The sequence below is a fragment of the Danio rerio genome, chromosome 13, assembly GCF_052040795.2.
Source record: "Danio rerio strain M-AB ecotype USA chromosome 13, GRCz13ab, whole genome shotgun sequence".
In the NCBI taxonomy this organism is placed as follows: Eukaryota; Metazoa; Chordata; class Actinopteri; order Cypriniformes; family Danionidae; genus Danio; species Danio rerio.
In genome coordinates, this window is record NC_141033.1 from 33,704,621 (window position 1) to 33,727,628 (window position 23,008).

Below are 23,008 nucleotides of genomic sequence, written 5' to 3' on the forward strand. Positions count from 1 at the left end.
TGATCTGAGAGCTGAACAAATAAGCGCTATAAAAATTGATTTGTTATAAAATGATATTTGGCTGAGATACAACTACTTGAAGATCTGTAATCTGCAGGTTCAAAAAAAAAACTAAATATTGAGAAAACTGCCTTTAAGATTGTCTAAATTAAGTTTTTACCAATGAACATCACTAATAAAAAATCTGTTCTGATACATTACAAAATGTCTTTGTGGAACATGATTCAACTTAATTTCCCAAAACATTTTGGCATAAAAGAAAAGTCTATCATTTTAGCTATTACCAAATGCATTCCCATAAATACTGATTTATACTAATGCGTCAAGCGCACGGGTATGCTGTGCGCAGCCTGAGCATGGCCGCATACCCCTCGCCGTGGCTGACATGCACTTTTCAAAAACTGTAACTACATGTCGCAACGACGCATACCGCAGACTCTGTGATTGGCTGGCTTGGGTAGTGCTGACGAGTGTGGGTGGGACTGAGATCCACCCGAACCAGTTAGAGCAAGTGTTTACAAGTGTCGAGTCCCGTGAAAGAGTTCCAGATGGAAAGTTGTGTTTTGCGTTTACCTTATTATTACAGTTGTTGCACTTCCGCCGGTTCCCGCCTCAAAATTAGCAAGTTTGAGCTACTTCTACATTAAGGTAGCTTTCAGAAAAAACACAACACCAGCGAAAAAAACTCAACACAAGGAAACAAACACCTACTGCCAGCTAGCGTTTCAGAAGTGTTATTGCAGAGCAACACAAACAGCGCGCAGAAGTATAAATGCACAACAACACGCTGAGGCATGCGCCGTGGGTCACGCCGATCTCTCGATGCAGAAGCATAAACCAGGCTTAAGACTGCTTTTGTGGTGAAGTCACATATACAAATAGGGAAAAAATGAAAACAATTTCCTGGAGAGAAGTAAAACAAACAAGCAAAGCCATTTTCAACTGTTTATTTCCATTTTTCCAGTTGTTATGATGTTAACAGTTGAAGTTCAGTGCATTCTAATGAGGTGGTAATCTGCTAATCCTAACAGAAAACAACTGCATCGGTCTGTGTAGTCTAATAAACCCAGCACCATGATCTTACACTTCTTGTACAGTATTTAGGATTTAAATTAAATGCTAAGCAGGTCATGCAAGATCTGTCAAGACTGGGCATAAGAATTTGTCCTCTCCATTTTCCTCTTTTTCTCCAAACAACAAATCAATTTTTTTCACACAGATGTCAAGTCTGACAAAAGATGGTTCATCATTCAGCTTTTGAGAGTTACCGCACATTAGCTGAAGAAAAAACAAAAAAAAAAAAAAACAAAAAACACTCTAATCGAAACAAGGACACTCGTTCATTAAATTGTATAAACATACACACAGTACATTCTCACAGATTCACACTTTAAAACTATATAGACACTTGAACACTCCTATTCTTCTGAATAAATAAATGAAAGGAAATAAAGGTTACAGTAATACTTGTAAAATGTGAGCTGTATGGCGTCAGTGTGAGGTAGTTCAGACTCGACCTTCAAACGGCTCTTGTGTTTTCGTGCCTAAAACATGTTTAGAACAGGCAAGGATGTAGGGCTTCAAATCATTGCCACTGTTAAGAGCACTTCAAAATAATACAATAATATAAAATAATAGCAAAATACTTTATTTTACCCTGTGCACAGGCAAATAAATCCAGTGGGCTAAACTCCATGTCAACAACATTCAGATTCCCACTTTCCAGTCCTCAACTATCCAACATTCCTGCTCTCACGTTCACATTCAAAAGCAAATATAAAAGAAACCCACTTCCCTGATATATCTTCATCTTTTAGATTCGTGCTATTCAATGTCTCAAATGCACAAACAGTGCATCCGGAAAGTACTCATAGCGCTTCGCTTTTTCCACATTTTTTATGCTACAGCTTTATTCCAAAATGGGTTGAATTCATTTATTTCCTCAAAGTTCTACACACACAATACCCTATAATGACAATGTGAAAAAAAATTATTTGCAAAATTTATAAAAATAAAAAAAAAAACTGAAAAATCACATGTACTCAAGTATTCACAGCCTTTGGCGTGAAGGTCTAAATTGAGCTCAGGTACATTTTGTTTCCACTGATCATCCTTGAGATATTTAAGCAGCTTAATTGGTGTTCACCTGTAATAAATTTAGTTGATTGGACATGATTTGAAAAGGCATACACCTGTCTAGGGTCCCAGGGTTGACAGTGCATGTCAAAGCACAAACCAAGCATGAAGACAAAGGAAAAGTCTGCAGACCTCCAAGACAGGATTGTCTCGAGACACAAGGCTGGTGGAGGTTACAGAAAAAATTCTGCTTTTCTGAAAGTTCCAATGAGCACAGTGGCCTCCATCATCCATAAGTGGAAGATGTTTGGAACCACCAGGGCTCACCCTAGAGCTGGTAGGCCATCTAAGCCGAGTGATCGGGGAGAAGGGCCTTAGTCAGGGAGGTGATCAATAACCCGATGGTCACTCTGTCTGAGCTCATGGTGGTGGTAGCATCATGCTGTGGGGATCTTATTCAGCAGCAGGAACTGGGTGACTAGTGAGGATAGAGGAAAAGAATGAAAATCCGCTTCAGAGTGCTCTTGACCTCAGACTGGGGCGACGGTTCATCTTCCAGCAGGACAATGACCCAAAGCACACCACCAAAATATCAATGGAGTGGCTTCACAACAACTCGGTGAATGTCCTTCAGTGGCCCAGCCAGAGCCCAGACCTAAATCCTACTGAACATCTCTTGAGAGATCTGAAAATGGCTGTACACCGTCACTTCCCATACAACCTGATAGAGCTAGAGATTTACTGCAATGAGGAATGGGCAAAAATTCCCAAAGACAGGTGTGCCAAGCTTATGGCATCATATTCAAAAACACTTGAGGCAGTAATTGCTGACAAAGGTGCATCAACAAGTATTGAGCAAAGGCTGTGAATACTTCTGTACATGTGATTTTTAAGCTTTTTTATTTTTAATAAATTTGCAACAATTTCAAAAAATCTTTTTTCACATTGTCATTATAGGGTATTGTGTGCAGTATTTTGAGGAAATAAACAAATTTAATTAATTTTGGACTAAGGCTGTAACATAAAAAAAATGTGGAAAAAGTGAAGCGATGTGAGTACTTTCCGGATGCACTGTACGTACAGTAGGTCAATCCCCAATACAGAAGATCTCGTTTACATATGGCACATTACATGCCATTAAAGACCTTCTAATCTAATGGAGGAAACAAAAATACAATAACAAAGCAAAAATGATTTCCAAATTTGGTTCATTTCACTTTTATATATATAAAAAAATAAATAAACAAGTAGCTTAATGACTCTAATGAAATATAGAAATGAACCTGTGTAGATGCTTTTGTTGGTGTTCTGAATAAGAATAATAAAAGCATTTGTCAGAAAAAGTCTGACTGAACAAGCCTTTATATAAAAGAGCCGAAATAAATATAGTAACTGTAAAATGCAACATACAATCACAGATGTTGAAGGGGGAAAACTTTAAATAATTCTTTTTAAAAAGGTGCCGAAATCCTAGGTTATTAGGACTAGAACAACTAGAACACCGGAAACGCACATGTACGTCACATTTCACAGTCAACCAGGAAATTAACCAGCAGCAAAACTATTCATGAAACAAAAGAACGACCTGCTAAAATAAATCAATGTACATATAAAAATATTTTTCGATGTTGCAAGTTCTCTAAACGAAACTGTACAAAAGTCAAATCAAATATGCTGTGCACAAAGATGGAAATCGTGAACCAGGAAAGCCACCTCAAGCAAGTTACGTACTTAAATAACTACAACTTCATCTATTCTGTGCAATATGGTTGTCCATTTTAAAATGGACTACTTTCTAATGTTTTTTATATCCCAAGTGTCCAAAACAAAAATAATACACTGACCAGAAGAAAAAAACTGACTCAAAATAAATAAATCTGAGAAAATATATTCACAATTCAATCTTTACAGATTACCTTCCAAAAATCACTCTACGACGACATGACAAAATACTCTACATGTAGCTTATAAAAGAAGTGTTTGTTTTGTTAAGGAGCTCACTATCATCGGTCTGTTAGGGCTGCTGCTGCTAGAAAGATCAAACTGTATAGTGATTTACAGCATCTAGAGTGCAACTCAAAATAAAGCCAAACCAGACCCGAAAGAACGTATTAGACTGGCCTAGATCTGATACCATGCCACACAGAGAGCGACTCCAGGGGAGGGTGATAGTCATCTGCAGCAGCTCAGGGGTCCCGCCGAGGCCTCTAAGCTGCTGTCTGTGTCTGAGGCCACGGTGGGCTCTGTGGACATGGAGGACACGTCGTTGATGGAGGATGAGGATGAGGGCTGGGGTGAGCCGTTGATCACTGCTGCACCTGTGCTATGACAAACAAAGCCGTCACTCACATTATAAATGCAGAAGCGGACATTATACTGTATCCAGATGATCGCAATACGAAACAGATGCATTTTATTATTCGGAATGTATTAAAATTTAAAGATATAAATCAAAAATAGAAATGTAAACCAGGGGGTGTATTACAGAAGTTTCATAACTTTAAAAGCTTATGCAATCTGCTCATTTCAGCACTTCCTAAGTGTATTATCTTATTACACGTCTGTCTGCAATAATTGATTCTGACTGAACTGCTTAAACAAATTCACAACTGTTTTTGATTGTTTAGCACCATTTTGTGATTAAATAATACATAGGTTAGCGTATGCTCCTTTCAGCCTTTTTGTTTCTGTTTTTCCTAATGAATATTATGGCTCAGAATAACGTTGTGTGTGTATTTTTTACATTTTGTGGCAAGCATCCATGTAATAAGCAGGATAAAGTACATCAAAGTGGCTGTTCTCGCAGAACAAAACTCTTCACTCTTATACAACAACCATCCCTGGTTAGTAACATCTTGTGACTAAATAATACAGTTAACGTGTGCTCCATTCTCCCATTTTCATTTGTCATTTTTGTCTTTATTTGTTGAATGAATAAACTATTATGGCTCAAAACAATGTTTTTTTTGCCAAATTTTTATGGTTAGTGGGAAGCAGCCATGTAATAAGCAGGAATAAGTACACCCAGTCTGTTGGTTTTGCAGAATAAAACCATTAAGCATGTTTATTCTGCGATAACAACCGCCTGTGAGTAATTCATCCTTATTTAAACTACAGATGAGAATGTGGTAATATACTGAAACATCATAACCTGATTTTAAAAAACATCATATGAACAGTCCAAACTTCAGGGCAACTACCACAACCCGACTGTCCTAACTTTAAAATTATTCTAAAGCTAATGGAAGAAAAATGCTTGTAATTGCAGTCTAACAATACCATTACAATACCTGATGATTGAAAATGAAGGTTGCTTTGGATAACATGAGCATTGATAGTCAAACTTGATGACAATTTAAGATTTCCTAACTAGAGATAAAGTAGGATTTTTTAAAATGTGAAATTGTGTCTAGTGTCTGCAATTGTAAGAAATTTTGTTCTCCTGTGTATCCATTTATTGCATTTTTTTATTTTTTTTGTTTTCAACTTTTTTATTTTTCCATTGAGAGATAAAAGAAAAAAAGAATGAATAGCTTCAATATTTCATACACTCTTAAAAAGATTAAAGATTAGTTATAGCCATTGATGCTTCCATGAAGAACCTTTAACATACAGTACATGGAATCTATCCATTCAACAGTTTTTTATAGAGATAAAATGTTTTTGACTCTTAAAATGTTTTTCACCATAACAAAAGCTGTTCTTTAAATAACCATTTTCTGTGATAATTAAAAAGTTTTTTTCCCTCATAAACAATGTCATATAAAAAGCTCAACATGGCTTTATGGTCTGAGACATTTTATATACAGTTTATTAAAAATAGAAATGCTATGTACAGACTATTCTGCAGTCCCTCTAGCATTTTTACTTATTTGCAGCCTAAATTGCCTGAATTTGTGATGCTTTAATTGATCAACAATTTTGTTTTCCTGTGAAAATACAGAAAAATATTTTTGATCTCAAGAACCATCAGACTTTATAAAATCCCGGAGGGACTGATTCTGGGTTTTTCTGCTAACCTTCATATAGTATGTAAATTCAATAGTTTCACATATAATTTCAAGAGTTTGAGCTTTTTATATCACTTTCATAATGCATTTAGCCATATATCAATATACATATAGCCTCAATCCATTAAAAAAAAAAATCAATATAAGAAAATTGATCAGCAGAAACTCATCTAACTAACCTAGGGGGGAGGGCTGACCTCGAATAACACCGTTCTTCATCCGTTCTTCCCAATCCAGCACTTCTTTATAGATCAGTTCTGATGGTGAAAAACACAGTACAATTACACTACTGTAATAAACACCAAATTTCTAAACTACATTACACACTACATTACACACTTTATATCCATCTTCAAAATTCAGTTTCAGTTCAATTTAAATAAATCAACCGGGGTGAAAATAAATAAATGGAGACAATAGTAAAACTAGTAAAAATGTAATTAAGTTAACTTGATGGTGAACTTGATGTTTAATTATACATTTTATTTGATCAATTGACACATTTTTTGCTTAAATGAGTTTAGTTAATACCAATTCCCAATTCCAACACTATGCCTTTGTACATAGTTGGAAAAACAAAATGGAAAGCTTGAAAACAGTTGAACTACCGTCAAAAAACTAGATAATTGAAATGCAATTTCAGTAACTCTCCAACATTGGACAGATGAACGAAGTCATGGAAACTGGCAGGACTAAAGATCGCCGGAACACTCTCTCTTCCAAGAGTCAAAAGAAATATCAATCTTTCTAATTTAAGCAGCTGCCGTCATACATTTAAACACGCTGAGGAGCTTATTAACACTATTCAATCAGGTGACCCCAGCGGACAAGATTTCGACCGCGTGTGCAGTGAGCAAATGATGTGCGTTCTCAACCTCTGGCACTTTCCTTTGCATCGGATTTCACACAGCGAACATTAAAGTCAGAAAAACAAACTACCTTTCCACTCTTCCACTGTGTGTTCCCTCTCATCGAGCTGTTTGTCTGTGATCAGAGGAGAAGGCTGAAGAGAGAAAGACAAGCAAAAATGATTGTACTGCTGAGAAAGAAAGAAAAAAAAATAAATCAATGCAGCAAACTATATATATATATATATATATATATATATATATATATATATATATATATATATATATATATATATATATATATATATATATATATATATATATATATATATGTATATATATATACATGTATATATATATACATATATACATATATATACATATATACATATATATACATATATATATATATATATATATATATATATATATATATATATATATATATATATATATATATGCATGTATATATATGTATATATATATATGTATATATATATATGTATATATATATACATATATATATATATACATATATATATATACATATATATATATATATATATATATATATATGTATGTATATATATATATATATATATGTATATATATATATGTATATATATATATATATATATATATATATATATATATATATATATATATATATATATATATATATATACATATATATATATATTAGGGATGTAACGGTATCAGAATTTCACGGTACGGTAATACCTCGGTATGAATGTCACGGTACGGTATTTATTGAATCATTTACAGGAAAAAACAAAACTTATGAAAATACTCCAAAAAAGTGCCAAAAGTGTCAATGACATACAAATTAGTCATCTATCTGTAAGCTTTGAAACAGGAACTTCAATTTTAATAACAAAAAATTATTAAACCATGTAAAAAATAAAGTTTCAATTTAGTATTGTTGAAAACTCATCACATTCAACATTTAATCACACTCAGCCCATCTACCCAGATGAGAGCTCTGCTAGTCGGACTTCTCATCAAGCATCTCCCGCTGGATCTAATCTCACTATATTTATTAAACGGGATATTTCATTTATCTTGTTGTCTTTATCTAACGACATATTCCCTGACTTTGGTCATTGGAATCTATTACTTGTTCTCAGGTAACGTGTTTTGGCTGAGCGCAAAGATAAGTTAATGATTAATGTAACCACGTACATTCTGTATATTGACTGATCGCTTGCCTTTATTTCCTATAATGTATAAACTTATTGTATGTTATACTTTTATAATGGCCATTATCGATTATTAAAACTGATATTCAGCAAAAGAGAGGGTATGTTTCGTATTTTCACTGAAATTGAAAGGAGGCAGTTGTTATCGGCTCCGTTTTGTTATAAATATCCACACAGTGAAGATGACGCTCATGCAACACGGCGCCTCAACATTTCTGCTGTCTAAGTTGCTAATATTAAAATGAAAATAGGCAGTTCCTTAAATCATGTTTACATTTTATTGTTGAGAAAGTGAAACAACGAAGCCAGGGTGATGTGAATGAAGTTATAAAGTACACTGTTCCCTTTGAAGATTTACCCGTGTCCTCGGTATAATCTGCTTTTCCATATCAAACTGAGAAGAAGAGACTGCAGCCTTGATCAAACTTGCGAAGTCTGAACTTACACGGAGATAATGCAGGACTGAACTGTGCGAGCAGGTCGCACAACAGAAGCGACGCTCGGCGGCGCGCCGCGCAGCGCCACGTATTTTAGAATTCTAATCATAGGTTTCTATCAGGATACACACACCGGCGCCGCAAGTCGGCGGCTGTCGGCGGCGCCCGGCGACGGCTCAGGACGCAGTTCATTTTTCAGCCGCGCCACAGAGCGCCATCTGATTAGTTTCATTTTAAATATCATTCGAATGTGCGCGTCTGGTGTGTGATACTTTAAACTGTCATGTACGCGCCGTGTCGCGGCGCCGAGCGGCGCTTCTGGTGTGCGACCTGCTTTAGAGTTTTCCAGCTCTTTTCATCCCCGCTTCTAGCAGCACACTCCATTTCCGCATTACTGGATCTGTAGCAACAACAGGCCGCAAGGGATGATGGTCAAGCATGGGCTGATGGCAATTGTAGTTTTCGTTACCTCCCGTTCGCTTCATTCGCCTGAGCAAATTTTCTCAGAAGACCTATAGTTTTACCGAGTCATGCGACTTCGGTAATATCGAAAAAAATTAATATTGCGGTATGACGGTATTTACAATACCGTTACATCCCTAATATATATACATATATATATATATGTATATATATATATATATATATATATATATATATATATATATATATATATATATATATATATATATATATATACATATATATATATATAATAATTGGAAGCACAAAATCAATGTTTTTGTTCAGTAGAAGTATCAGTTAAACTACTAGACAGACTGAAAAAAATACGAGGCCAGAAAAAGTATTTTCTTTTTAATTAATACCAATATTCAACAAGGACATATTTAATGGCTCAAAAGTGATGCAATTTTTTATTTTATTACAAAAGATAAAAATTTTAAAATAATTGTTTTTATTTGTATTCGGCAAAAATCCTGAATAAAACGGCATTAAAAATTCAACAAAAATATTATGCAGCAATTTAGTTTATTTTAATAACATTGATAATATTAAGATTATTTCTGAATTCTAAGATTTCTAATATTATTCTGAATAATATTAAGATTATTTCTACATGTAAAACTGTAGACTATAAAAAGGGATAGTCCACAAGAAAAAAAACCAAATGCTGTCATTATTTACTCAACCTTCACAAACCTGCCTGAGTTTATTTTATTGTTCAACACAAAAAAAGGTATTTTGAAAAATGTTGGGAACAATTTCCTGTTGAACACAAAGAAGTTCATCTGAAACAATGTCGGAAAACCTGTAACCATTGACTTCAAAAGTAAGTCAGTGGTTACAGGTTTCAAACATTTTTTTAATTAACATCCTTTGGGCTCTATTTTGAAGATGTAGGAACAAAGTCTAAAGCACAAGATGCAGAAGCATTAAGGGCATGTCCAAATCCACTTTTGCTATTTTAAAGATGGAAAAATACTCTTTGTGCCCTGGTTTAAAAGGGTTGTGCTTATTCTCTTAATGAGATATAGGTAAGATATTTGTGTGTTTTGAGTATAATGTGCAATAAACCAATCAGAGTCTCAGCTCCCATTCCCTTTGAGAGTCAGTTGCATGGTGCATTTGCTCTTGACAACTTTGTAAGTGGAAGAACTGAATGCTTAACTAGCAAGAAAACAGTAAAACAGATCATCTAAAGCACAAGGATAAAGAACAAGCCTCCTCCATTCAGCCTCTTTACTTTCTCTTTACTTTTACTACTTTACTTTTGTGGATAAGATGTTGTACGCACTCCACTGAAGACATCCATTAGCCTACATATTTAATTTTGTTTGTTAAGTGCAAAGATTTGTTTCAAAACTATTTCCGAATTTAGTTTTAATTATCAGCAAACAAATACATGAACAATAATAATAGTTATATCCAGACACACGTCCTAGTCTTATGCCCCATATAGTGACACATCCGTCTCCAAAACCCGACAGGTGGACAAATCTAAACTTGTTTTTATTAAAACAAATATAATTATGCATATAATAAATAAAACTACTACTACTACTACTACTACTACTAACATTATACAAATGCAAATTGTCATAAATAAACTTCAAAAGCCCACCGAGATGAGGCATAGAGACCGTGGTTTTTATATTTATGTAGGAAATAATATTTTTTGCAACATTTTTTTCATATTTAATGATATTTGTGTATTGCTGTACATCCTGTGTTTATTAGGCAATATGCAGGCATTTAAACCCACATAGGTGCTTAACTAACACGCTCTGTGTTAGACTTCAGACCTGCTTTTAGATGGTCAATGGCACAGTCTATTTCAGTTGTTCAAAATAGCAATGCGATAATGATGCACCTTAACACACATCTGTTTTAGACCAGCACACCCATAAGTCCATAAGGTGGCGCAAACGAATTTGCTATTTAAACAAAGTGGTGCCAAATGTGAAAATTAGGGTGACGCTGGTCTGAAAATAGCAAAAAACTGAGCCAAACACATCTTGCGCCTTATTGCGCCATGCAGGTGTATGATAGATGTTTAACAAAAAAATTTAACTAAAACAGGTTTTAATTGGAGTTGTACATTTTTCGAAACATCGTTTGAGTTCAACAGAAAAAGGAAATTCAAAAAGATATGGAACCACTAGAGCGGAGGTGTCCAAACTCTGTCCTGGAGGGCCAATGTTCTGGAGAGTTTAGCTCCAACCCCAATCAAACACACCTGAAGCAGCTAATCAAGCTCTTACTAGATATACTAGAAACTTCCTGGCAGGTGGGTTGAAGCGAGTTGGAGATAAACTCTCCATGACACTGGCCCTCTAGGACTGAGTTTGGACACCCCTGCACTAGAGGGTGAGTAATTGCTGTTTTATTTATTTTTATTTTTTTGAGGGAACTATTACTTTAATCAACTTACGGCAGACTGCCCATCAAATAAATGCATCTTTTGTGAGCAGATTTCATCAAAAACATTCAAAAATCAGGCTGATACCAAACCTTTCAACTGCAGTGTGAATTCAATTATTACAACTAATAAAACTATTACATAATTTTTTTTAAACACAACCCATGTTTAAAAATTTCAACCAAATATTTTTCTTAACATTTATAGAAATGATGAAATCTTAGTAATAATCCACATTTGCATATTTGTAAATAGAAAATTCTGCAAATACAAAGTTTTATAGATAAAATTAGAATGCAAACTTATTTAGACAAATCATTTAGTAAAACCTTTATTGAAAAAAAAAGATATTTTTTTAGGCTATTCAAATTTGCAAGGGCTTGAAATCACAATGAGCTTTCCTGTGTACTTAATAGCAGTGAATTGGTACTTGGCGTGTGTGAATCTGCATCTGCTCACCGCTTCCACTTCAGCCGGGTCGTACCACACGTTAATGTAGGGGTGCTGCAAAGCCTCATCCACCGAGATTCGTTTTGATGCATCAATCACCAGCATTTTAGACAGCAGGTCCCGCGCCTGACTCGCTGCATAACAAATCACAGTACAAAGCATTAATGATGCTTCTGATAGTGTCAAGTACACCGACATGTCACCTCGACCACACAGCTGAATATTCAGACCACTTCACTGTGAATGCGCTGGAATTGATTAGAATTGCAAATTGGGCTGCCTTTGTCCTACATGCATGCGTGTCGTTTAATTAAGATGGACCTAACACAATGCATTGCAAGGCTCAAATTAACATTTGAGAGAATTGGCTTCAGCACATTTTACAGATTAATTATATTTGATGTTTTGTGACAGTAGCATTATTATGAGATTTCATTGAGGAACCAGAAGTAATTTTAAATATAGGTTTGATTTTTAAAAACAACCCTACAAAATGGCAACAACTTAATTTTTCATACATTAGTAGATCATGATAATAAGAGGCATAGCACCTCAATAAAATGAATAGGGTTTTAAGCAGTAGCCTAAAAACATTTAGTATCTATAAGAGCTAGTATAGTAAACTAAACCCATCAAACTGAATCCTTTTAGCCATTTGAAACAAATCAAGTGAAAATGAAATGAAAAGGAGAAAAGAAAAATATCCAAAATATATAATTTTTTTCAATATATTTATATAAAATATATAAATTTAGTTGCCAATAAAATATTTTTTATTTCATTTAAAAACAACAGTTTGTTTATATACATGACAAAATTAAAAGCAAGACAATGTATGGAAATGCTAAAAAACTCAAACATGGTATCAAAATTGGGTTTGTTTGGAAACTGTGAATGTTTTCTTAACCATACGCACGTACAAAACAATCCCAAAAGTGAGCCGGTTTTGATGAATGTCAAACTGTAAATGTTTACTTGCTGACCATCAGTCCAGACATGTATGCCTGACAAACTGCGAGCAGATGGAATTTGCATCTAAGTTCTGCTCAAGCTCAGCAAAAATTGGCTCTTCTTCTTTCTATTACATTTGCAACAAATAGATGCAAATACATGTTCTGTGCTTTGAAAATCAAATTTTTTTTTTTTTTGAAATCATATATTCCTGTACCTTTGTACATTTTTGCACTTGGAATTGAGAACATTCTGTGCCATGAAGTAATGTGTATTTGTCACAAATGTACTACAGATGTTCAAAAATCAATAGAAAAGGCCATTAAGTGCCATTCACATGTTCGCGAGAAAACAAATACTAAGTTTGACCAGATCATACATAATCAACAATGGCTCAATTCAGTGATTCAATTTGATTCACAAGTTCACATTATTTAAACAAACTCAACTTGGTCACACTTTACAATAAGGTTTCATTAGTTAATGTATTTACTAACATGAAATTATTATGAATGATAATTGTACAGCATTTATTTATCATAGATCAACATTTACTAATGCAATATTAACATCCAAAGTCATGCTTGTTAACATTAATGCACTGAGTTAACATGAACTAACAATGAACAAATACTGTAATATATGTATCGTTCATTGTTTGTTTATGAGAGTAAATGCATTAACTAACATTAACTATTGCAACCTTATTGCAAACTAATGGGGCTGCTGGATTTTAACAAACTATAAAACTATTTGACTATGAATTCCTACTAAATCAGTAACATTTTTGGTTTTGAACATTTTTGGAGAACTTGGCACTAACTAACACTGGATCTTACAGCACCATTTGATAATGGTTGTGTGATCATAAAGGTCAGCAAACAAACACACTTTGCTCTAAGTTTACAATAAAGTGTATTTTGTGGCTAGTTATAAATGGTTCCTACATCATAGTTCAAACAAATAGCGCTGTTTGGTTTCAGCCTTTGCATTTAACTTTTCTCATAAAGTAACTAATATAGAAACATTTGGTATCAAATAAGAAACAAATTGTATCTGCTGTAGTGCAAATTGTAACAAATTTCAACCACACTGAAAAAACAGTCAGATCCTGTAATCACTATATTTTGATATTGTCCCAATACAATCCACGTTTTGTGCACCCTATACTGACACAGAGAACAAATTTTAATTAGTCATTTTTCTTTTATATGCGCACATAATTATTCTCGTAGCTTAATAATTTTCAAATAGAACCACTGAAGTAAGATATATGGTCTGTTTTAAGAATCGTTTTGGGGGGGTGGATGTTTTTGTCTATGGAGGATGAGGGAGCTCTCAGGTTTCACCTAAAATATATTAATTTATGCTCTCAAGACGAACTAATGTCTTAGGGGTTTGGAATGACATAAATGTGACTAATTAGTAACAATTTCAATTTTGGGTAAACTAACTGTACAAAAATGCTGCAAAAAACAAGATCACTCGTTGAAAACATTAAGTAGATGAAGTACCTTTTAGTTTGCTGTGTTCTGAATCAGCAGGGAACAGGACATCAGGAAACAGCTTCTCAAAGCTATATCCAGTGTACCGGGGCCTGTTCTCCACATAGGTCCGCACAGACTGGTTGAGTTTCAACAGGAACTCCTGAGTTGGCGTTCCCAGCTGCTCTATTACTTTATTCCACTGATCAATATCTTCAATCATAAGAGAGTTAAGAAAAACACAAACAGCCCTAAAATATGTAAACTAAACTTACCATAAATATATTCTTTTACATTTCACTAGCAGTAATCTAATTGGTCCTAAAGGCCATGGAAAAACAATGTACTCTGGGTAATAGAGAGAAGGGATGAACATGGAATGGATGGCACACAATAGACAGGTAAGGATACGATCTGAACCCGGAAATAATACACTACCTCTGACCATTTCAGCCATGATACAGCCGACAGACCACACATCCACTGAAAAATGAAATGAAAGTGAAATTAACATGCAACACAGAGCTAAAAAAAGAAGAGGCAGAATGACAAAATGAAGATGAAATCAGATGGCATGAAAAGTGATGTGCGTCATGCAGAATCTGCCATGTCTAGCAGGGAAAGCAAGTGAAGATGGAGCACAGACGTAACAGAATGATCACCGCAAAACTATAAATAAACCAGAAACAAACGACGTAACGCAACTTGGGTCAGACCATTTTCACTCGAGCTGTGACTCACAATGGTGACTCATCAACCGTTATGATAAAGGAAACAAATACTGAGCAATATTACAAACTTAGATTGAGCATGACAATATATTAAAAATTTATATTTTTATAGAATTTTTTTTGAGAATGACTTGCTTTACATTGTGTTCTCAAACCTTCACAACGCCAATCGCAGATCTCAAATTCCTAATTATTCAAAAGTGGAGCTGACAAGCTTTTTAATTGTTTTTAAAACAAGTCTTCTAATATTAAGTAAAATTAGTAATATTGTGAAATTGTTGAATTTTACTATATTCACATTCATTTATTCATGTGGTGGCAAGGCTGAATTTTTAGTTGCCATTGGCCAGTCTTGAATGTGACGTTACTTCAGAAATCATTCTAATATGCTTATATTTCTCATTATCAATGTAGCATTTTGTAACATAAAAAAAAAATTCTGAAATTTTGATCAATGTATGCAACCCTTTTAAAAGCAATATTTTTTAGCAAAGTATTTCATTAACCAATCTTTCAGTTCAAAAATGCAAAACGCTTAACAGATCATAAATGGAAATGACTAAAGAATAATTTTACAATAGGAAACGAAAACACTGTCAGTTCCTTTTGACAAGAGCCAAAAACAGAACACAACAGCTTGCATGATTTTAGAATAATCTCGCAATCTCCATTTAATATTTTGATCCTTTCAAAAATCGCTCTTACCACTTTATTTAATGTGACACAAACACACAAACCAATAAAAGACAACTAATAAATCAAACACCAAGTGACAATGTAAAGAACTAACCCTAAGGCAAAGCCAAAATTACCCAGAAAGACTGAAAAATCAAAACCCCTCACAGAAAAAAAAAAGTGCATAATATAGGGCTACAATCAAACAATAACCAACCAAAACACACTGCATGCATCATCAAAGAACACAATATTAAAGAATCTCAAAATAAATGGCAACTTATCGACAACGAAAACAAACTAAAAGGCAAGTCAAGCTCAATAGTGCCGCATGACTCTTCTTTGTCAACACTTCCTCGAAATGCCAACAGACAATCCTTGCATTGATGATGCACTTTAACGCTCGCGCGACTCAAGGATACAGTCCCTCCCAGGAAAAAGGATTTTGTGACGGACCATTTCTGCCAAAATGCAGCCCACAGACCAAATGTCCACTAAGCATGTGCAGCAGAGGGAAAGAGAGAAAACAGTTAAGCAGGAAATCAGGGGGTGTTAGTGATTCTGTACAGTTGCATAAGAGCTTGTTTTATTCATTACAGTTTGGGTTAGAAACGAATGAGCACACCAAGCCATTGTGTACTCGTCACACACGGACCAAGCGTCACATTTGATCAGAGGGAGCACAAATGGTATTCCTCACACAACATTTTGATGCTGAAACCACAAAGCTGTTAGTGCAAGGAAAGCCTCGGAGGCCTATAAATGCATGAAATGAAACCTGCAACACGAGGATGATATTGGGCGTTAAGCATGCATAGGATGTGCCAACTAGGCATTCTGCAGCTTGTCAGCAGCACTGACCATTGGCTTGATATCCCATTCCCAGGATGACTTCAGGGGCTCTGTAGTAACGGGTCACCACATATGGTGTCATCAGCAGACCTGTAGCTGCTGTCCGCGCCAGACCGAAATCCAGGATCTTCAGGGTACAGTCTGACTTTACCACGATGTTACTGGGTTTCAGGTCCTAAAGAATCGCAAGACAGAGTACAAGTCAGTTTTGCATTTTCACATCAAATTTTGAAAATTTTCTTTGATTTAAGATACTATGGGATTATTCACGGTGTATTAAAAACAATATTGTTGTAATTAATGTTCAGTGTAATTTTTTCCTCAATACATATTGTCAGGATATTCATGAAGTTTTCCTTATACAATATATTTATTTTATATGTCCTCTAAGTGGTGGGACAACAAGCTTCTAATTAAGTTATGCTTCAGAAAATGTCTGATAAAACATGATGAAGAAAAAAAAAAGACAGATAAAAAAATAAAAAAAATGCCAAGTGGTAATATACACTATTGTTCAATGGTTAGGAATTGGTTGGATTTGTTTAAGTGCTTCCAAAAGTAATGTGCACAAACCACAGCTTTTATTTAATTCAATATACAGAACAACAAAAACTACGAATAACATAATTAGAATTAAAAATTACTGCTTCCTATTAAATATGGATCAATAAGCATTTGTTACCATCATTTTATTAATTTGTATTTATTTATTGAGGAATATGAAGTCCAAGTGTTGTATTAATCATCATTTAAATAAATTACTGAATAAAAGAATAACCTCAAAACAAAATATAACCTTTGAACATGTGTAGGCATGGACCAGTATAAGATTCTGACAGAATGATAACCTTGGATGAATTTTTTTTTTTAAATCACGGTTTGATGGAATTGTGATTGCTGCTCTAAAATATATTATTTTTAAATGTCTAGGTATAAAACTAAAAATTTATTTCACTTTGAACACAATATATTTTATTTTGAGAAACAATATTTAAAATAATTTGAAACAGTAAACGTGTCAGGCTAAATGATTCAAATTAATCATTGGCTTCTGCTGTCTTCATTAGTATTAAAAACACAGATTTCATTACAATTTAAAACGGCAACTTTGGGTATCTTTTCTGCTAGAGATACTGTTGTTCTTAAAAAAACATAAATAAAAATGTCTTACATTTACTGTAGTAACGGTATAGCAGAATATTTTGGCAGTTCTAAAACCTTGACTTTTCCAAACCATGGTATACCTTGAAAACGGCCATCCTCCCATGCCTAGACATGTGGCAGTAGCTACCATGTTCAAATTTAAATGTCAAAAATATATCGCTTTTTCCATATACAGCTGAAGTCAGAATTATTAGTCTCCCTTTGAATTTTTTTCTTTTTTTATATATATTTTTTAAATGATGTTTAACAGAGCAAGGAAATATTCACAGTATGTCTGATTTTTCTTCTTCTGGAGAAAGTCTTATTTGTTTTATATCGCTAAAATAAAAGCAGCTTTTATTTTTTTTACAACCATTTAAAGGTCAAAATGATCCGCTCCTTTAAGCAATTTTTTCGATAGTCTACAGAACAAACCATTGTTATACAATAACTTGCCTAATTACCCTAACCTGCCTAGTTAACCTAATTAACCTAGTTAATCCTTTAAAGGGTCACGAAACACCAAAACACATTTTTTGAGCTGTTGATAGTCGTATATGTGTCCCACACTGCTAAAAACACTATTAGGACACCTATATTTCACTAAAAAGTGTAAATTGGTTGTTTTGACTGGGCGTCTGTGCCAGAGTGAGTCTTATTACGTCTTACAGTGTGATGCATTAATGCATGAGTAAGGCTTGGTTCAAACCAATCAGCGCGCTCTATTTTGCAACTTCATTAATATTCATTAGTGTCACTGTTTACACCAGAGACGCCACGTTGTGTTGGCAAAACAAGCGTGGAGTGTTGCTTTTATAGTTTGCTGCCATTAAGTTTCGTTTTCCTTTTCTCTCTGTGAGAGCTCAGACTCACGTGTGGATTAACAGTGTACGCGACGCTCGACAACAATAACTTACGTGTCTAAGGAGGCACATTGTTTACCTGAGAGCTGTTCTCATCAGCAAACGCTGAAATCCGGATTTGCTTGTAGTATTCTCTTCATAAAGACGCGGCTCTAGTTGCTGGTGATTGTCCTGTCTCTACAGATTTGGTAAGTGAGCGACCAGTGCTCTTTGTTTATTCAGTTTGTTCGTATCAAATTAAAATAACTATTGCACAGAGTGCAAACTTGTTAGCACCGCATTTTGTGACCGGAATAACACACGTGGCTTTCTGACGCTACCTGCCGTGTGCATCTAAGTTTCCGGGAATTGCGGAGCTTTTTTCTCTCATTCGCCGTGCGGTATCAAACATTGCATGAAAAATACACGCTTAGAGCAGATCCTCGAATCAAATATCGCGTTTGTCGCGAGGGGCATGAATGAATTCCCTTAATGAAAGAGCCAAACTGCAGTTAAAGTCCAACATTTAATAATCTGGCAAATAATTCAACTACAGATGTCCATGTAGGTTAAACACAATGACAAAAAAAAATACACCATCACTTTCTCGTGTGTGTATTTTGACTGAAACTCGCGCGTGCCCAAATAGACACTCCCACACCATCCCACTTTAGTTCCTCCGACACTCCCCCCTAAACAGAGCTGGACACGCCCGCTTTTCTGACTTTTTCCAAAGTGGAGGTGTGAAAACACCCTGCTGAAACGAGGGGGTTTCATGGCCCTTTAAATGTCACTTTAAGCTGTATAGAAGTGTCATGAAAAATATCTAGTCAAATAATATGTACAGTCATCATGGCAAAGATAAAATTAATCAGTTATTAGAGATGAGTTATTAAAACTATTATGTTTAGAAATGTGTTGAAAAAAATCTCTCTGTTAAACAGAAATTGGGGAAAAAAAATAAACAAGGCTAATGATTCAGGGGGTTAATAATTTTGACTTCAACTGTAACAGTTTTTTATAGAAGTATTTGATATAATCCTATACAAGCTGTGTGGAATTTATGTTGCTGTCAAACTGGAAATTAACCAACAATACAGATATATTTCCAGGGGCTAAAGTGAATAAAACTCAATGTTCTGCACTCCACTTTCAACAAACGAGTCTTTCCGCCCCATTAACCTTGAAAAATATGACATATTATTTCCCCTCAGTGTCACCTCCTCTCAATCGATCTGCCAGAATGAAACCATTTTTATTCATTTAATGCTTGATTGTCCGTGGCTGCAAATTAAATTTGCATATTTAATATCAAAAGGTTGCTGTTTATAACACATGACCTTGTGCGTCAAGACAGTTTTAAATATATTACAGCCACAGAAAAATAAACATCTCCAATCGTATCTGTATATGCTCTATGAGAGCGTAGTCAAGGTGAAACAGGACTAGAGGATGGCGATGTTTACGGAGGATCACTTGATCGCTTTCCTCCTGTCCCCTCTCAATACGTCCCTGCCTCAACAGCGCAATGCAGTCCACAGCAGCAGCTGCAGTCAGGCAGTCAGGCAGGCAGAGGTCTGGCTTTTTGTAATCAGCCCAGGGGATGAAACCCCTCCCCCTCCCTCACCTTAACTGATTATTTAGCTTTTCGTCGTCAGTGCAACCTTGGCTGCGTACGGCAGTCTTTTTGTTTTAGGCGGAGAGGCTTTAGGCTAAAGAGCACAGACCCTGTGGATGATCCCCGCCGCGTGGAGGTGTTTTATTCCACACAGCATCTGGTACAGCAGATAGGACAGCCGCTCGTGGTCCAGCTCCATCTGAATGACTTGGCAGAGGTTCGCATCCATCAGCTCCATTACTAGGTAACTGCCGGTGGGGAAGGGGCGGGAAGGGGAGGGACAAAAAAAGAGGGTGTGATGGGGGGTAAGAGAGAAGGGGAGGGGTGTGTTTGTGTGTGGATGTGAGAGAGCATTAGTTGGGGTAACAGCTGGGGTCTGGCGTTTTTAACTGTGTATAAACATGCAATATATACTCACACATCTTGGAATTCTTCTAATGTTTTTTGCGGTGTAAAAACATTTAAGAGGCCTATTATCTGTGAGTGAAAAGACAAGAATGCGTATTAGCTCTGCGCATGGGATGCAGGATAAAATGCAACATGTTACGAGTCATTTCAGTGTCTTGACTTACATTTTTATGGTTGACACATTTCATGAGCACCAGCTCTCTGTACGCACGTTTGGCATGAGTTTGATTTTGAAAAGGCCGGCTGAGTTTCTTTATAGCCACGTTTCGCTCAAGGTTGTTGTCATACGCTGAGCTAAAAGAGAAAAGCATGCATGAAACGGATGAAAAGATGCTGCGACAGCGTAACGTCCTTGATTTGAGGTGGAATACGAGCTCTTAGAACATACCAGACTATTCCCTGAGCACCCGAGCCAATGGGTCTTAGATTCTGATAGCGCTTCAACACTGTGAATGTCGAATCCCCCACATCTACACTGTAGAATTCTTTCTCTCGCTTATTTTTGTTCATGGTGAAGTCGATGTGTAAGCATCCAGACAAAGCAGACTGTTACAAACCTAGATGACAGAAACAAAACACACTATAATGTTGTGATATATTTAGCAAGATTAGATTGTTTTTTTCCTGCAGTATCTTTTTTTCCTGGCACAGCAGAATAAACTGAAAGGACAGCACAGAGTGGTCTCAAGCCTCATTTTGGCTTTGGGCTTTATCTCTGTGCCCTCAAAAGAAAATAACTAGAGCATACAGCTGTTAGAAATACACACACACATAAAATAGGGACTCATATGCCATCAAAGTGTAGGGCAGTTTCCTAATGGCTCGTAACCCGAGTTAGAACAGCAGGACTAACAGCATGACCCAGTTCCACAGAGAGTCCATGTTTTTTTTTTTTTTGTCATTTACACAAATGGCATAATTTCAGGGATATTTTTGTCTGACATGTCACAGCAGTGTTTTCAAGTTACCCAATTCACTGTGATTAGAGGTAGTAAAACTGAATATGTCTGAACAAGAAAGTTTGAAATGGCTTTTAGATCCAAGAGAGAAAGACTTTTGCCAATACTTCATGAATTAACTTATGATGAGGAGTTTGAGTTCTAATAGCCATGTATAGTCAAGCATGTTAAGTTATAGTCTGTATTAAACAGTTTATCATATGCAGAACAATATTTAACTGTATTGAAACAATAAATCAGAAATGCAGCCAAACAAATCAATCAAGAAACTGTTTTCCTTTTAATCAGCTCACAATGAAAGCAAGAATTCCAGACTAATAACACTCATAACTTCTCAGTACAGCATTCCTATAGGAAAACAAATCTAAAACCACAAGAATTAGTATGCACCACAATAGAAATGATCAACAGACGTGAATTACAACATCTAGAAATGGAAATAAATCCGTTCTGGAGTGACATCAAGTGGACTCATTATCCAGCACTGCCTCAGAAGGAAAAACTAATAACATAAAGGCTACTAAATCATAATAACAACTTGAATAGTAATATTGAGTTCTATATTGAGTTAACTAAATTTTTCCACAATATGACAAACTCTGAAGTTATACTTTATTGTGTTTGTGCCACTAAATATGGTTTTGCTTGTTTTTTGATAATCATAATTAAAGAACTATTATTTTTACTCATTAAAAACAGAATGAATGGTTCAATTCTGACTGAAAACCAATCAGCCTGTCTCTAAATCATTTAAAAGTTTCAATATTAGGATATACATAGTTGTGATCATGATAGCAAAGGCTTGTAAAGTACTAAGAAGCATATGAATGTACACAAAACATATCTATAGTGATTGTGTGCATGTGTATGCAAGGTCTTTGACAGTGGTAGCATACATGCTAAACCCTATGCAATCCAGTCTACACTGACATGCTACCTTTCCCAACTAATTTCCACCCAGAATACAAACACAGAGTAGTATAGTGTAGTGCAGTTACAGTGGGTGGCAGGCAAAGCGAGCGGCTTGACAAATAGCATTGTAAGCGATCTCACGTAACCCACAGACCCCGGCTCACTTATTAGCCTCTACGCTAAAACGCCTCATCATTCAAAACAACCCAACTGTCGTATTACTTTTATTCAAAGAAGAGAAAATGAGCATTGATTTATACACACACCCTCCCCCACGGCGAAACAATACCGAGCAATAAAACCACCTTAAAACGCTCACTTACCTGCTACGATTGAAACACAAACGCTCCGTGTATCCTAAATGTCAGTTAAATAGCCGGGGTCGTCAGAAACGATGTGGTGAAGGCTCTATCGATTATTAATAGCGCTTATTCTGCTGCTGGTGTCGATAACATGACCTCACCTTATTGAAAGCGCTTTCTTCCACTGGCAGCAGGCCTCGCGTGCACTG

The 23,008-nt window shown here is 35.4% G+C and overlaps 1 protein-coding gene across 39 annotated transcripts; it reads right to left on the reverse strand.

Moving 5' to 3' along the window:
- Positions 1-931: 931 nt before the first annotated feature.
- Positions 932-22,986, reverse strand: mapk8a (mitogen-activated protein kinase 8a). Of its 39 annotated transcripts, none has more exons than XR_015505252.1 (13): positions 22,961-22,986; positions 21,015-21,183; positions 20,791-20,920; positions 20,637-20,695; positions 20,328-20,466; positions 16,625-16,790; positions 14,769-14,840; positions 14,388-14,570; positions 11,932-12,056; positions 7,026-7,089; positions 6,284-6,343; positions 3,244-4,394; positions 932-1,867 (listed from the first exon to the last, which is right to left on the reverse strand). XR_015505252.1 is itself a non-coding variant. In XM_087278121.1 (12 exons), the coding sequence occupies exons 2-12, from the start codon at positions 21,134-21,136 to the stop codon at positions 4,249-4,251; spliced, it is 1,266 nt and encodes a 421-aa protein (XP_087134247.1). In that variant the 5' UTR covers positions 21,137-21,183; positions 22,961-22,986; the 3' UTR covers positions 932-4,248.
- Positions 22,987-23,008: the final 22 nt, after the last annotated feature.

What these genes read in the sequence shown, in the direction of transcription:
- mapk8a (XM_087278116.1), bottom strand. Translation starts at nt 21,136, where the DNA reads ATGAACAAAAATAAGCGAGAGAAAGAATTCTACAGTGTAGATGTGGGG. An exon ending in GGTGCTCAGGGAATAGTCTG is followed by an intron (nt 20,921 to 21,014) that starts GTATGTTCTAAG and finishes TTTCTCTTTTAG; the next exon opens with CTCAGCGTATGACAACAACC. An exon ending in AGAACACAGCAAACTAAAAG is followed by an intron (nt 12,057 to 14,387) that starts GTACTTCATCTA and finishes TTTGTTATGCAG; the next exon opens with CGAGTCAGGCGCGGGACCTG.